Source organism: Crinia signifera, chromosome 6 (genome assembly GCF_055691185.1).
Source record: "Crinia signifera chromosome 6, ASM5569118v1, whole genome shotgun sequence".
In the NCBI taxonomy this organism is placed as follows: Eukaryota; Metazoa; Chordata; class Amphibia; order Anura; family Myobatrachidae; genus Crinia; species Crinia signifera.
Window position 1 is genome coordinate 130,493,532 of NC_139222.1, and position 17,154 is coordinate 130,510,685.

Below are 17,154 nucleotides of genomic sequence, written 5' to 3' on the forward strand. Positions count from 1 at the left end.
GCCCTTCGGCACAGCAAGGTCAGCGGGACTCCCCCCACCCTCCCCAGACGTTCCCCCCCCGACCTGGTGCTTCTAGCGCGCAGTGGGGAGTGTGGAGCCCCAGCGTCTCTCCCCCTCTCCTGTCCCGGCGGCCATCTTGGATTCGTGTGTGCAGCAGCTGCACACACGCTGTTAAACACAGGCGGCCGGGGAGCTGGGGACTGAGTGGGGGACCCCAGCCCAGCTATAACACCAGCCCGGCCCCCCCAATTAATGAAGTGACTGAGGCATACACCCTCAGATAATAAATAAAGGTCTATACTAGAGAGGGTGTGCTGTGGTTGGGGCAGTGCACAACCAAGCCACAGGAGCTACCCACAGCCCCATTTAGTGACGTCAGGGGCCCCAACACGTGCACCTACAGCACCCTGACATCTCCCTGAAGGTACGTGCCCTAGACGTCCTTGTATGAGCGGCGCCGCGGGCCGCGCTGCTACTCGTCAGGAGTTCAGACTGACAGAAGCCTCTCCCATCTAATGGCCCTCTAATTTCAATTACCTAAATGGGTCTCACACCATAATCAGCATCTCCTACACCATGGGTGTTTAAACCCTGCACTCTCTGTGGAGCCTCTATAATACCTCAACTAACCCGGTAAGCCCCAGCGACCTCCCTCCGAGGGACCTGCACCCCTACAATTTGCCTTTGTCTATACAGCCTTACTACAATGCCGGGGAAAAAAGGGAACAGGACCTCCAAGATTCCTGCACTTATACAATTCCCTAAAAATTCACCCACAAGTCGGGGTGCCTCCTCGGGCACGTCCGCACGCCCCGCCACCCCCTCAACCACGACTGGTCCCCCACCCTCTGATATTCCAACGGACCTGGGTGCGGGCATCGACCCTCAAGCCCCCCTAACAACCCACACGATGCTTACAATGCTCTCAGCCTTTCGTACTGATATCCTCACAGGCCTGGACACGTCTATACAGTCCCTCAGAGCCGACCTAGTGAGCATCACAAGCCGCACCGACCATCTGGAGGATAAAATGCAGGAGTTAGTAACATCCCACAATGATCTGCTCTCATCACACTCGGAGACCCAAAATGAAGTGGCCTCCCTCCGAGAAAAGATCGCTGATATCGAGGACAGGTCAAGGAGGAACAACCTTAAGATAAGGGGGATCCCCGACTCAGTGGCGCCTTTAGAATTGAGAGACTATGTCACCAAACTATTTCAGAAGCTCCTCCCGACGGCCTCCCCACAAGACCTGATCATTGATCGTGTCCACCGCTTGCCGAAACCACGAAGCGGCTACTCCACCTCCTTTCCCCGAGATGTTCTCCTTAGAGTCCATTTCTTCCACGTGAAGGAAGACATCCTCAAAGCAGCTAGAGAAGCGGACTCCTCCGACACCTTGGGAGGCATCCAAATCTATCCCGACTTCTCCCAATTCACCCTGGACAAGAGACGCTCTTATCGCCCAATTACCACGGCTCTCAGAGACAATGATATCCAGTACAGGTGGGGATTCCCGGTCAAATTAATTGTCCGCTATGACTCCTCCACATTCGTAATCTCCTCAATTGAAGCCGGAATGAAACTACTTGAAGAGTGGGACATCCAGATCCCGCAAACGAAAGTTCCAGTGCCGGCTCCAGTATCTTCGACCTGACCGTAAGATACCCCCACTGACTGCATGTCAAACATAGTGAGGGCATTGCCCCCTATGCTTGGTTTTTGTTTTGTTTCTTCTCCATGCGGTCCGGCTGGGATCGCCTGTCTCCCCCTTGGGCTGAGTAGTTTCCCTCGCCTGGGGGGGGCAGCCGTCCCCCGGCCCATTGGACTAACATGCCCGTTATAAGTAAGTTGTTACATGTTTATCTTCACTGCTAATAGTAGCCTTCATATAATAGCTCTATTGCATTTAGGGGACGTGTCGTTGATCGAGGCTCCCAAAGTTTGCTTAGTAATGTTGTTAATTGTTCTCATTTGTTATTCCATTACGATAAATCTGTGAGACCCATTTGAGGCCACCCCCCAAATGGTTTTTGTTTTGCCACCACCCTTTCCATGTGGCAAACACAGTGGCCCTGATTTCAGGGCTTATTCTGTTTCCCTGTCCCTGTTCTGTCTCTCCCCTCCCTCGCTCTCCCATCCCCCCTCCCTCCCCCCTACTATGGGATCCAACGTGCACTTACACATCATTAGATCAAGGCTAACTCGTTTTCTCCCTCCCAATGGTTAAATTTCTGTCACTAAATGTCAATGGCCTAAATTCCCCAAACAAAAGACGTCAGGCTTTAGACACTTTCCATGCCGAACGTGCCAAAGTAATTGCCCTCCAAGAGACCCACTTCATGGCCTCGGCCCCTCCCAAGCTCTACAACACTCGCTATCCCATAGGCTATTTTTCAAATGGCCCTGCTAAAAGAAATGGTGTAGCACTCCTTTTTCATAATTCTGTACAGTTCGTAGAAGGGTCCCAATATTCGGACAAAGAAGGGAGATACCTGATCTTAGTGGGGAAATTGGATGACGCAGAAATTACCCTGGTATCACTATATGCCCCAAATACAAACCAAATTGCTTTCCTACGAAAACTCTTCGAGACAATCCAACAGGTCCGTAAGGGCCAGGTAGTTGTTATGGGTGACTTTAACCTGATACCAGACGAAAAACTGGATAAATCCCAAGCCCCTGCCAGGCCTCTCCAAAATACCCGTACAACTCCCACACTCAGCCGCCTTCTGAATGAGTTTGACCTCTATGACGTATGGCGAACACATTCCCCCTCCACAAAAGATTATACTTTTTTTTCACATGTCCACAACTCATATTCACGTATAGATCTAATCCTAGCAGATAAATGGTCACTGCAACGTACCGCGAAAGCATGTATTGTGCCGATTACTTGGTCCGACCACTCGGCAGTGACATGGGTGTGGAGCTCCAACCCCTCCCATTTTTTCCCTAAACCATGGAGACTTCCAGATTACATCTTAGACTCCCCTGAGACCTTAGTAATCATATCACATACCCTTTCCTCGTATCTAGAACTTAACCATACATCTGACACCTCAATACCCACCCATTGGTGTGCACTAAAAGCAGTCCTTAGGGGGGTTTTCATCCAAACCGGAGCCAGGTTAAAGAAGCAACGCTTAGAAGAACAAGAGGAGCTGGAGATGAAATTACTCCAGGCCGAGTCCCTTAACAGATCTCTCCCATCTAGAGCCCTGAAACGGGAAATAGTATCTATCCGCAATCAGCTTCAAAAACTGTTTCTAAATCGCATGAAGTATGCGTACTCCAAACTCCAACAGAAATTCTACTCCTTGGGTAACAAATCAGGCAAATTTTTAGCACATAAGCTCCGACTCCGCCAAACTAGAAATAGAATTAAACTAATACGGACGCAGGAAGGCAAGAAGCTCCTAAACCCTTCCGACATAGCAGCAGCTTTTGCCAAATTTTATAATAATTTATATAACCTCAACTCGGACTCGACAACTCCTCAACCCACCCCAACCATAATAACCTCCTTCCTAGAGGACCTAAATTTCCCCAAAGTCTCACCAGAAGATTTAGTAACTCTTAATGCGAAATGGTCAGATGAAGAAATTATAAAGGTAATCAAATCCCTCCCCCGTGCAAAGGCCCCAGGCCCAGATGGATTCTCCAACGCATTTTATAAAAAATTTGTTAATGAACTGACCCCTTCCCTTACCTCCTTGTTTAATTATGCTACCGACACGGGTACTCTCCCGGAAGAAATGCTACAGGCCCGGATTATTACAATCCATAAACAAGGAAAGGACCCTTCTCTTTGTCAAAATTACAGACCTATAGCCTTACTAAACACTGACCTAAAAATTTTTTCTAAATTGATTGCAAATAGATTAGCCCCCTTGGTACCCAACCTGGTCCATCCTGACCAGGTGGGATTTGTTAGAGGTCGACAAGCAACAGACAACACTAGAAGGGTTTTCGACCTAGCGGAATATATCTCTCATAAAGGAGAAGAAGCGGTTTTTCTAGCATTAGACGCTGAAAAGGCCTTTGACAGGCTTCATTGGGGCTTCCTTACCGAAACTCTGCATAGGTTTGGCCTTCAGGGGCCAATCCTCTCCTCTATACTAGCTCTGTATAGCTCTCCTAATGCGGTAGTGTTCAGTAACAGCTTCACTACACCTCCTTTCAAGATTTCCAATGGAACAAGACAAGGATGCCCCCTGTCCCCCATCATGTATGTCTTAGCAATAGAACCTCTCGCAATGAAGATCCGTCAGTCCCTAGACTTCCCAGGTATAGAAGTGGGCTCATCCTCCCATAAAATAAGTCTATTTGCTGATGATATTCTCCTCTTAGCGACGAAACCTGATACTTCACTTCCAACCCTACACGACATAATTGACCGTTTCAGCATAGCATCATTCTACAAACTAAACACAACCAAAACTGAGGCACTACCCTTTAACCTAAGCGATGATAAACTAGCCACTTTCCAACAGACCTACAAATATCAATGGAAGAAGGACCACATTGTATACCTTGGAATTAACATCCCCAACTCATTAGCTACCGCCATAGAAATCAATTTCTCCCCTTTAATATCCCAAATAGATGCCCTATTAAAAGCTTGGTTTAACCTGGAAATATCATGGTTAGGTAGAATTGCTGCTTTTAAGATGTCAATTCTTCCCAGATTAATGTATCTCTTCCGCGCGATCCCATACCAAGTCCCACAGAAAACCATCACCAAAATCCACTCAATCATCCTGAAATACATATGGAAGAAAAAACCACCCCGTATAGCATATAAGAGCCTAACTAGATTGCGGAAGCATGGGGGATTGGAAGTCCCAGACCTAAAGAAATACCAACAAGCATGCCTGGTGGCCCAAATAAATGACTGGTCCCTACCTAAAGGCAAAAAACAATGGGTAGACTTGGAGAGCCAACTGCTCTCAAGCATACCACTGACGGATCTGCTGTGGACCCCCTCCCAATCAAGACCCCCCGCACTCACTAAGATTCGAGCTATATCAGATTCCCTCTCGGCATGGGACACATTGATAATAGCCCCCAAATATGTTTCCCTCCCCTCCCGCACTCTGTCCCTACAGGCCCTCTCAAAATTGATACCTAATATAAACCTAGCCAATTGGATGGAACGCGGCATTGACTCTATTGCCGCATTAGTAGATGGTGTCTCCATAACCCCGTTTACCTCGCTGCAATCCCAATTTAACCTCCCAGATAGGGAACTTTTCTCTTACAACCGAATTGTCCATTGGATCAAGAGTGCAATAAGAACGTCAGGTCCAATATTGCTCCCCCCCACAAACGTTTTGACAAAATTAGGCATGGGTAACTCTAAGGGTTCAATAAGTTTTTGGTACTCTGGTTTGCAAGCTGACACCACAGAGGTGAAATCCCCTATACAAACAAAATGGGAGGAGAGTTTGGCGTGCTCTCTCTCCCAACAACAGTGGGAAAAAATCTATAATACATCACACAAGATATCGAAATGCAGCAACCACATAGAAATGCATTTTAAACTCCTGCATAATTTGTACTTCACACCTGCTAAATTGCACAGAATCTGGCCCTCAGTCTCCAACCTATGTTGGAGGGAATGTAACGAGATAGGAGACAGCTTCCACATTTTCTGGGCCTGCCCGAAAATAAGACCAATATGGAGAAAAGTCTTCGCCCTTGCATCAAAGATCCTGGAAGTCCCTGTCCAAGAGTCCCCTATGCCAGCGTTACTCCATGTCTACCCATCAGATATCCCCCACCCCAAATGTTACGTATTAGGCCACATCTTCATAGCCGCACGAGCCGCAATAGCCCAGGATTGGAAAAAACCCTCTCCCCCCCCACTCAGTAAAATCATTAGGAAAATCCACCACTCATTCCAAATGGAAACAATGGGCCTACCCTCTTCCATTAATCCATCCCGCTCAACAACATCATGGTCTTGCTGGCAGAATTATATCACCTCACCCGAAGGGGCGAACCTATTATTTGACATTGCCTAAATAACTGGAGAACTCTTCCGGTATAGTACCACATATCATTCACCATGCTTTATTGTTGACACCATTTCATGTTATTATTATATTTTATGTTTTTTTTTTTATCAATTTCGCTCTCTGTATTAAGTGTGACAGTGTTAATGCCTATTACACCGATTGCTGTTTCTTTTGTGTATCATGTATGTTGACTTGTTCCCATTCCCCCCCTCCTCCCCTTCCCCATCTTTGTTCTGTATCCCCCTCCCCTTCCGTGTTAACGGAACAAAACCTTCAATAAAAACTATTTTGGAAAATAATACGGTGTCCATGTTGACCAATGCTTGTGTCAATCTTTTGACCATGTCGACCTTTTTCATATGTCGTCCTAATAACTGTTGACCTAATTCCCCATCCTCTCAGAGCCAGAAAGCCCAATGAGGTGAAAAGAGAATCTTCAAGTCAACCTTGCCAAAGCTTGGAGGGACCCCTTGAACCCTTGACCTGCATTGCCAAAAGACCACTTTTGAAGCAAGGGTCTTCAGGAATTCATTTTGCCACACAGCTCGGGGTCTCCCTTTGCACTCCAGTGTTGGTCAATGCTTCCTCCTGGGGAACGGGTTCATAGTCTCTGCCCAAAAGAAGTGAGCCCCAGGAGACTAGGTGAGAGGGCTACCCATAAGGTTTTGTTAGCAGGAACGCATTTAGAACAAGTAGATGCTGTAAGATTTTCAAGAAGAATGTTTAATGATGAACATATAACTTGGATGACATGCTGCACTCCGCTTGCTGCATCACCAGCTATTGCATAACAACCAGGAAGAGAAAACAGGAAGTACCTGAAAAACTTTATCAACAAGTATCAGACATACACTGACAATATCTATCTATAAGCACAGTTGAGAACAGTGGTTGCTATAATAAACATACAGAAGTCTAACACCCCCACTCAACTACTGCTTCTCAAACAAGTCCCATTCTAGATCTGATATCCTCAAACTTTGGCCTTGGTACTGGCTTTGTCATAATATCAGCTAACATATTGTCAGTCTCACAATATTCAAGAAGAATTAAATTTTGCTCCACAAGATCACGTAGATAATGATGCTTCACATCAACATGTTTGGTTCTAGCATTTATCTTTTCACTGTTTGCAAGTTTTATACATCCCTGATTGTCCTCAAACATTATCGTTGGTTTTGCTACTGACTCTCCAAAATCCTGTAGTAACTGACGTAACCAAACAACTTCTTGACTGGCATAAGCTGCTGAGATGTATTCCGCTTCTGTTGATGATAAGGCAACTGACATTTGCTTTTTGCTGGACCATGATATTAGGCTGTCTCCAACCTTGAACAAATAGCCACTTGTTGACTTACGATCCTTGTAATCACCTGCCCAATCTGAATCCACATATCCTGTCAATTCAAGATTTCCTTTTTCTGACAATGTCAGGTTCAAGTCCTGTGTGTGTTTAAGGTACTGCATGACTCTCTTGATTGCATTCCAATCTCTTTGACGAGGTTTACTCACACGCCTACAAAGATGAGACATGGCAACTGAAATATCTGGCCTTGTAGTGGTTGCCACATATATAAGTGCCCCCACTGCTTGTCTGTATTGTTCATTATTGGGCAAGAGATCATCTTCTCCTTCCAGTTTGAGATAAGCTGCGTCCATTGGCGTAGTCACACCTTTAGCCCCTGACATTTTAAACTGATTGAGAATTTTAGTAATTTTAGCAGATTGATTGAGCAGAAAACTTCCATCTTCTTTCCGCTGTATCTGGATTCCTAGATAGTATGTCACCTCTCCCAGATCTTTAGTTTCAAAGTGTGAATTCAGAACTTCACTTAACTTTTTGATTTCTTCATTTTCTTCATGGGCAATAATCAAATCATCCACATACAAGAGTAGATACATCCACTTCCCATCTTCAAACTTGGAGTATAGGCATGAGTCTGCCTTACTTCTTGTGAACATTTCGTTTAGTAAAACTTCATTTATTTTACTATTCCATGCTCTTGCTGATTGTTTGAGACCATAGAGAGATTTTTGTAATTTGCAGACAAGATGCTCTTTGCCCTCTACTATATAACCTTCAGGCTGAGCCATGTACAATTCTTCTTCAATATCACCATTGAGAAAAGCAGTTTTAATGTCAAAATGCCTTACTTCCATATTTCTTAAAGCAGCTATGGCCATCAAGGTTCTGAAAGTACTCTGTTTCGCAACTGGTGCAAAAGTTGCATCATAATCTTCACCATATTTTTGAGTATAGCCCTTTGCTACTAATCTTGCTTTAAATCTGTGGACTTTACCTTCAGAGTCATATTTGGTTTTAAAAACCCATTTACATCCAACTGCATGTTTTCCTACAGGTAACTCTGTAAGTTCCCATGTCTGGAGCTGTTTAAGAGATTCCATTTCTTCATCAGCTGCTTTAATCCATTTTTCCTTTTTATTAGTGGGCAGTTTTTGCATGTCTTTCTAGGATTCTGGTTCAGGTTCTGGTGCTGTTCGTGCAAGATAAGATAGTCGCTTTGGTGGAATATTCTTATTACACCTTGTAGAACTCCTGACTGGAGGTAGAGGTAATCTTTCCTCTTCAGCAGTAACAGGATCACTTATAGCAACTTCAATATCGTTTTCTTCTACTGACGGTGGTTGTTCTTCAAGCTGCACTGCCTGTGTCATTTCTTCAAATGTAAGATACACTGAGTTTTCATCAATTATAACGCTTCTACTTATTGTTACCTTGTTGGTTTCTTTATGTAGAATTCTGTATCCCTTTTGAGACTCACTGTAACCTACGAGCACTCCTTCCTCTGCTCGAGCATCCCATTTTGAGCACTTTTCCTTTGGAACATGTACAAATGCTTTACTTCCAAATATTTTAATATGATGCAGGTCAGGCTTCTTTCCATTCCATAGTTCATATGGAGTCTTTTCAGTTGTTTTACCTAATAAACGATTTTGGAGATAACAGGCTGTCATGATTGCTTCTCCCCAGTAAGTTGCTGGCAAATCTGCATCAAAGAGCATGCTCCGCCCACTTTCACATAGTGTCCGATTCATTCTTTCAGCGACACCATTCTGCTCTGGATTATACGGTACCGTAGTCTGGAATGTAATTCCATGTCTTTTCAGAATGGTTTGTGTTTTGCCACTCTTGTATTCTGTGCCATTATCTGCACGCATTATTTTTGGAAATCTTCCGAACTTGTTGTTTACTTGGGCAAGATATTCTTCAAGTTTTTCTGAGACTTCATCCTTACTTTGCAGCAGGTAAAGAGTTGTGAATTTGGAGTAATCATCAATGAATGTAAGAAAATATCTTTTCTGTCCTGGGGTCATATTTTTCATTGGTCCACATACATCTGTGTGAATTATACTATTACTTGCTTTTGGAAAAGGTTTTCTTGTCATTTTCCCTTTTAGGCAGCTGGTACACTTCATCATTTGTGTGCAAGGATCAATTTTGATACCATTTGCATGCTGTTCTTGGGCTAGTTTTCTTATTGCTTCTGGATTTCTGTGCCCTAGACGACGGTGCCATACATGGATGCAGTTAACATGCTCCTGCTTAGCGGTATTAACAACTTCTCTGCACTTTAACTGATATAGCTCATCTTTGATAGTTCCTTCTGCAAGAATGTGGCTTCCATTTGTAATAATACACTTGTCACCTTTAAATGTCACAATATGTCCTTGCTTGGCGAGCTTTTTCACTGATAGCAGGTTAGTGTCAAGATTGGGCACATACAGTACATTCTTCATAAATATTTTTCTGGTAAATGTTGGAGAGACTGGACAGTAAAGATAACCTTCCCCTATCCCTCCTGAAACCATGTAATGTCCATTAGCTGTAGCTATTCTTTCTGAATTACTTTGGTCCAACTGAGTGAAGAAATTTTTATCATTAGTCATATGACTTGTAGCTCCTGAGTCAATGCACCACGCATTTATCACTGAGGTACCGCTGTTACTATGAAAGGCAAATTCAGCATTAGAAGTGTTTCCTGGCTCCTTTATAGCACTGTTTGCTTTTTGCTTAGCATCTTGTTTCTTTAACTGATCCATTCTGGCTTTCCAAACTCTGCAGTCTGCCTTTATGTGACCAGGTCTCTTACATACAAAACATTCACGTGTTTCATGTCTCTGAGTGGATTTCTTAAAACAGTTCTGCACCTTTAATGCCAATTCTGCTAAGGATCCTTCATCCTTATTTGTGCTCTCAGTCTTGCGCTTATATTCATCCACAAGTTTGCCTTTCACATACTCTAATGTAAGTTCATCGTCTGGTCTGGCATCTAGCGCAGTTACAAGTGTCTCATAACTATCTGGGAGACCACTGAGTAGCAGGGCTGCTATATGAAAGTCTTTTATTTCTTCTCCTATGCAACGCAGACGTTCTACCATCTCTAGAGTACATCTTATATAATCCTGCATGTCCTGGCCTTTAAGCAGTTTAGTCTGATACAGCTTTCTGATTAAATATAGCTTATTGCTTAAATTTGCTCTCTCATGTACTTTCTGCAGCACATCCCACATATCTTTTGCACTGTCACAGTTACATATATGCACGATCTGATCATCATCTATACTGAGAGAGATTGTACTCTGGGCTTTCTGATCTTTCTCAGTCCATTCCTCTGTGACAGGGTGAGGTTTAGGTTCTTGTATGCATTTCCACATACCTTCTCTTATAAGCAGCATCTTTACTTTGAATTTCCATGTCTGGTAGTTCTGGTTAGTCAGATTCATCACTGTGAATTTGGCTGAGGCACTGTTAATGGCAGCCATGTCTCTTCTGGGTTCTGCCTTTCTGTTTGAGTGCTTTTGACTCTTGTTACTTCTCTTTCTGCAGTCCTGGGCCCATAACCTGTTAGCAGGAACGCATTTAGAACAAGTAGATGCTGTAAGATTTTCAAGAAGAACGTTTAATGATGAACATATAACTTGGATGACATGCTGCACTCTGCTTGCTGCATCACCAGCTACTGCATAACAACCAGGAAGAGAAAACAAGAAGTACCTGAAAAACTTTATCAACAAGTATCAGACATACACTGACAATATCTATCTATAAGCACAGTTGAGAACAGTGGTTGCTATAATAAACATACAGAAGTCTAACAGGTTTTTATTCAAGACTCCACAAATCTGACAAACTCTAGGGCATGGGTCTTCAAACTGCGGCCCTCCAGGTGTTGTGAAACTACAAATCCCAGCATGCCTTGCCACAGTTTTGCTATAAGGGAGTGTTAAAACTGTGGCAAGGCATGCTGGGATTTGTAGTTTCACAACATCTGGAGGGCTGCAGTTTGAAGACCCATGCTCTAGGGCATGAAGGGCCCACTGAGGAATGTAGTTCTAGGGGCCCTTGTTTAGAGGTGTGTCTCCAGAGGTAGGTGTGACCATGTGCCACACATTTTTGGCTAACCATTAGAGACTGCATGGTCTGGACCCCTTGATAAATAACAATGGTAAATACTGCTAGTGCATACATCAGTGGTTCCCAAACTTTTTTGAATCACGGCACCCCTAAGTAACATAATTTTTTCATGGCACCCCTAGGGCAAAAGTTTCTCATTGATATAATTAGAAAAAAAATATTCAATTAAGTAAATTGTGTTTATATCTCATCCTCAGTGTCAGTTATTTGGTAATGGACAGGATTCACTTATGTTTTTCCACATTTTGCCTAATACTTTGGACATAAATAGTTTTTCCTTGGACATGGACCACAAATTCAGGGCACCCTGCAAGTTCCCCAAGGCACCCCAGGGTTCCACGGCACACAGTTTGGGAACCACTGGCATACATAATAATGTACCAGATTAATAATGGCAATGCATTGTAGAAAATACACCATAGACCCAAGAGGATGTGGAGCCCCAGGCACCTTATGGGTGTACTCACAAAAAAGGTGAGGTGAAAAGTGCAATAAAAATAATGACAGGACCCCAGCAAGTGACTGCAGAAGGTCATCACATCACATGTAGTGAGCAGACAGCACATGCATGGCAGCATTGTGGAGGCACTAAGTGATGGGAGAAGTCTAAATTAATAACAGCCTGATGGTCAGTAACACGGAATCGCAATTCCATGCTGAGAAGGTTGGGACCCACTATGTGGTCAGTATCCAGAGTTTGAGAACCGCTGGATTAGAAGAAATAAAAACTCATCATTGCCCCAGTCAGAAGGCCAGGGCAAAGAAAAATGGTGTAGCTCAAAAAATAAAGTGCAGTGTAAATTATTGTGTTAGTACATAAGTGGCTCCTAACACCAGTGCATGTCCTTTTATTCAGAGGATCAAGTGATGGCCCATCACCTACTGTGAGCGCCTTTAAGTCCACCAGTTTACATGGGAAACTACATTTGGGCCCTTATTCAGATATGATCGCAGTACAAAATGGGCAAAACCATGTGCACTGCAGGTGGGACAGATGTAACATGTATAGAGAGAGTTAGATTTATGTGAGTTATTTTGTTTCTGTGCAGGGTAAATACTTTCTGCATTTTATTTTTACACTGCAATTTAGATTTTAGTTTCAATACACCCCACCCAAATATAACTCTCTCTGCACATATTACTGTACTTGTTTCCTAGCACAGCGCCACCGATTTTGATTGTGACCATCGCGTCGGAAAAAATCGCGTAGATCGCATCGCATGCCAACCAAATCGCATGCGATGCGATCGACGCGATTTTGCATTGATTCTAATGTGAAATGCCCCAAAACACCCCATTTTTATAGAAACCCCCCATATGTTTGAAATGGCCCCCAATTTTGATGCCACCCCGCTATAGATGCCAACTCGAAGCGTGGCGAGCGGCGGTGGTACGCGTCCTCCGACCTTTTCATACCCCTACTATCCACGTCGGCGTGGAGTTGAGAATAGAAAGTGTGGCAAGTGCAGCGAGCCACCGAGCCCGAAGCGTGACGAGCGCAGGTATCCGCTTCACAGGTATCCGCGTCCGCTCGCCACGCTTCGGGCTCGCTGCGCTCGCCACACTTTCTTTTCTCAACTCCACGCCAACGTGGATAGTAGGGGTATGAAAAGGTCAGAGGATGCATACCGCCACCCCTCGCGGGCTCGCTACGGTCGCCACGCTTCAGGTTGGCATCAATAGCGGGGTGGCGTTTAAAATTGGGGGGGCATTAACCATGCTTTTTACACATATTCAATGTTAAATGGGCCATATTGGCCCATTTAACATTGTCACCTATGTATAATCGGGTTGATCGCATCGCGGGCCATTATAATGGCCCGCGACGGACGCGATCAACCTGATTTTCAATTTAACATTGTTCCCTATGGGGAAATCGCGTTGATCGCGTTGGTCGCATCGCGGCCCCTTATTAGGGGCCGCGATGGACGCGATCAACGCGATTTTCACTTTTACCGGCAATTGAGCCAGTTAAAGACAGAAAATTGGGTCCATCGCGTCCATCGCATGCCTTAAGTACCTTAAGTTAAGGCATGCGATGTACCACGACGGGCGCCGTGCTAGGAAACAAGTACCCATATTACATCTGCCCCACCTGCAGTGCACATGGTTTTGTCCATTTTGAGAACAAATTTGTACTGCGATCAGATCTGAATAAGGGCCTTGATCTTAGCCATAAGGAATGCAGGACACTCCAGATGAGTAGAAGATGAGGATTGCATGCACAAAGGTGCTCTGATCTTATTTTTCCACTGAATTTGCACTCTGAGCAGTGCAGGGGCACATTGTGCTGAATTTTATTCCCTGCAATGAGTTGAGATTAATGAGTAAGAGGTTATTAAAAAAATTGGTAGGGGAAAAAAAATCAGCATATTTGGAGTAAAGGGATTAAAGAACATCACTGTGTTAGCGAGAGTAGAAGATGAAAAGATGGATAGAAATGATGACAGTAATGTTTAGGATGCTTTGTGAATGGCCGGGTTTGTGACATTTTCTGTTTTGTCATTTTCTGCTCAGGGTTACCGCAGGCTAAGTTTTGATATCAGCGCTCATAGGCAGATACGCAAAGATGTGATGGATCGATGGAGGGTGCTATTGGAAAATCTAGGTGAGCCAAATAATTCAAATCTATCTATTATCTAGTACATTATATATTACGGTACTTGTATACTATCACGGCTCCCATCGCATGCCATCGCATGCCATATGTAGTGGTATGCGATGGCATGCGATGCGATTTTTCCGGGGGTTTTTATGCATTTGTTGTAAAAATCGCATGCCATGCGATGCCATGCGATGCGATGCCATGTGATGCGATGCCATGCGATTTTGATCACAAATGCATCCAAATGCATTTAAATTATTAGCAAACATGTTAAATGCACTCCAAATGTCTTTTTTCACACTGTACCACCCCCACTATCAACGCCAACGAGAAGCGAGCCCACGAGGGGCGGCGGTACGCGTCCTACGACCTTTTCATACCCCCACTATCCACATCGGCGTGGAGTTGAGAATAGAAAGTGTGGCGAGCGCAGTGAGGCGAGCGGACGCGGATACCTTCACAGGTATCCGTGTCCCCTCGCGGGATTCACAGCTATCCGTGTCCGCTCGCCACGCTTCGGGCTCGGTGGCTTGCTGCGTTCGCCACACTTTCTATTCTCAACTCCATGCCGACGTGGATAGTGGGGGAATGAAAAGGTCGTAGGACGCGTACCGCCGCCGCTCGCCACGCTTCAGGTTGGCGTTCATAGTGGGGGTGGTACAGTAACAAATGCCCTTTGGGGTGCATTTAACATGATTTTAACACATGTCAATGATTTCTGTGAAAAATGGCATTGCATTGCATCGCATCGCATGCAATGCGCTTTTTTCCTATACGATGCTCATCGTGGGAGCCGTGATACTACACAAGTACCTATATTACTTATGACTAATGTCGTTTGTAGCATCAATGCATAGGAACCATTAGTAAGGATCTTTCAAATGTCTTATGGTACGGAATACATTCTTCTGGCACCACCAATATGTCCTTGTAATAGTGAGTTGGGAATCCACAGTAATCTGTACGTATACCCACTCAACAAGTGAGCTCACCCTAAAAAATGGCCAGTGGATTCCCAGAAAAAAATCCAGAATCATTTTTATTCTTAGATGCAAATATGTAACTCATAAAAGATTCCCTGCTTTCATTAACATAAAAGGTGGTCAATTGAAAATCCCACTCATTGTATCCCATCAGACCCTTCCAGTTAAGAGCTTGGCGACTGGCACTCCTTTATTAATTTGTTTACCCCATACATGCCGAAAATCATTGCTGCTCCCTTCGGGAGGCGACACCCAGGTCAGTTTACCAGAGGATGTGCCAGGGCATTGTGGGAGGCGCGGCGGGGGCTGACTTGGCCCTGCCCTTGCTGTACAATGCCGAGATTACTGACAGTGCGAGACAGGGGACAAGGTTCACAATGACGCTTTTCATATTGCCATACCCCTGGTTCTGCCACCATTTAGCCTCAGTCCCTAATGCTTAGTGCCAAATGTACTAAGTTTCAAAAAGTGATAAATTACTAGCCAATAAGCCCCCAACTGTCATGTTAGTCTGGGTATGGAAAATGACAGTTAAGAACTGGTTGGTAGTTTATCACTCTCCACTTAACCACTTTTTGAAGCTTAATGCATCTGGCCCTTAGAATATCCAAACTGCAACTAGTGCTGGGAGGTGTGTTGGTTGCAGGAGGCTGCGGGCTTGTAGGGGTCTGACCGGGGCACTTGCTCGTTCCTCCTGGAGGCCAGTCATTGCCAGAAAGGGTTCTTGACAGAACCCTCTCCCTGTGATTTATGGAAATTGTAGCCCATAAACTATGACAGGCTAATCATTAGTCGTTAATGCTATCTTAAATAACTGATTTTTCTATCATCCATATGGGTGATACTAAACATTTGCAGCTTTCCCATGAAAATGGGTATTTACTGGGAAAATGCTGCAAATATTTATTGATAAATGGGCCCTCTCAGTCCTTATAGTGCTTTCTTTTATAATCTTTGGTTAACTTTCTGTTATTCCTCACAACTGCCTTATCCTCACTATACATTCTAACCAATTCCTACCCCTTTCTCCCCCGTATCATCTCGAATTCTCTTCTTCATGTCTAGGTTTTCATAATGAAGCAGATTCTCTGCTTTCTGTCACCTCTAATTCATCGTACAATAGTATGCGTGACCCCACCGAGGCTCGTCGATTGCTTAATCTGTTATCCCAGGAGACCAGCATATTTGAACAGCACACCATCCCACCCGAGAGGTACCTCTTTGTGCTGGTATGTACCCATTGCGTCTACTACTCACATTAACAAACTGTGGGGGGTACCCCCTATAATTCGGGGGTGCACCCTGCCTTGAGTTTTCTTCTATTTCTGAGTGCCGCCACTCGTCTCTGTATATTTTGGTTACCTGGAAGGCACCAGAGTATATCTTGTTTTGGAGTGTGGCTCAATTCCTGTGTTATAATATATATGTCTAAAATTGTGCACCTAACTAGATGGGAGTTTGAGGTATTTAACCTGACACACTTGTGTCCATATGTCCACATGTCGATGTTTGTATGTGTGCCTCTCAAAATGAATCTTCTTGTAAATGTATGGTGGCTCTTTATAACCATCCATTTGTCCTGCGAGTATTAGATTATTTGATTCCTGGGGGCATTTCCAGCACCAATTAGATCAAATTCAACTATTAAGAGATATTGGTACCTACTGCTGGTTTCTATATAATAATTTAAATACTCATTTGTCCTGTGCTGGATACACTACTTTCTAGATACATTGTTCAAGGATAAGTTTAGAAAGGTAGATGTTTTCCTATCCATAAAAGAAAATCCATAAAGGTTATCTATCTCCAATACAGTAGCAATTAAATATGGCGTGGCTATTGTTTCTGTTGCTAGAGCTATGAGATTGTAATGATCTGCAGGAAAGGGTGCCTACTCAGAAAAACAGTGGATTATGTACAGTCAGGGCCGCCACTAGAATTGTTGGGGCCCGGGACTGACCTACAGTCCGGGCCCCCAGTGGCATAGCGCCCTACATTACTGTCCGCACCCATCGCGCATGCGCGCACACCCTCCCCGCCCGCCCGTGCCTGCCAGCACCCCTCCTCCCCCTACCCCATTACTTACCATCACGCGGCATCGCTCCT

General features: G+C 44.4%; 1 protein-coding gene across 1 annotated transcript in view; it reads left to right on the forward strand.

Moving 5' to 3' along the window:
* Nucleotides 1–17,154, forward strand: part of LOC146008179 (melanoregulin-like) — a 38,762-nt gene that overhangs the window by 14,397 nt on the left and 7,211 nt on the right. Inside the window, exons 3-4 of the mRNA XM_083147196.1 lie at nucleotides 13,978–14,068; nucleotides 16,114–16,277. Coding sequence (XP_083003322.1) covers nucleotides 13,978–14,068; nucleotides 16,114–16,277 — 255 coding nt within the window. The remainder of the gene's footprint in view (nucleotides 1–13,977; nucleotides 14,069–16,113; nucleotides 16,278–17,154) is intronic.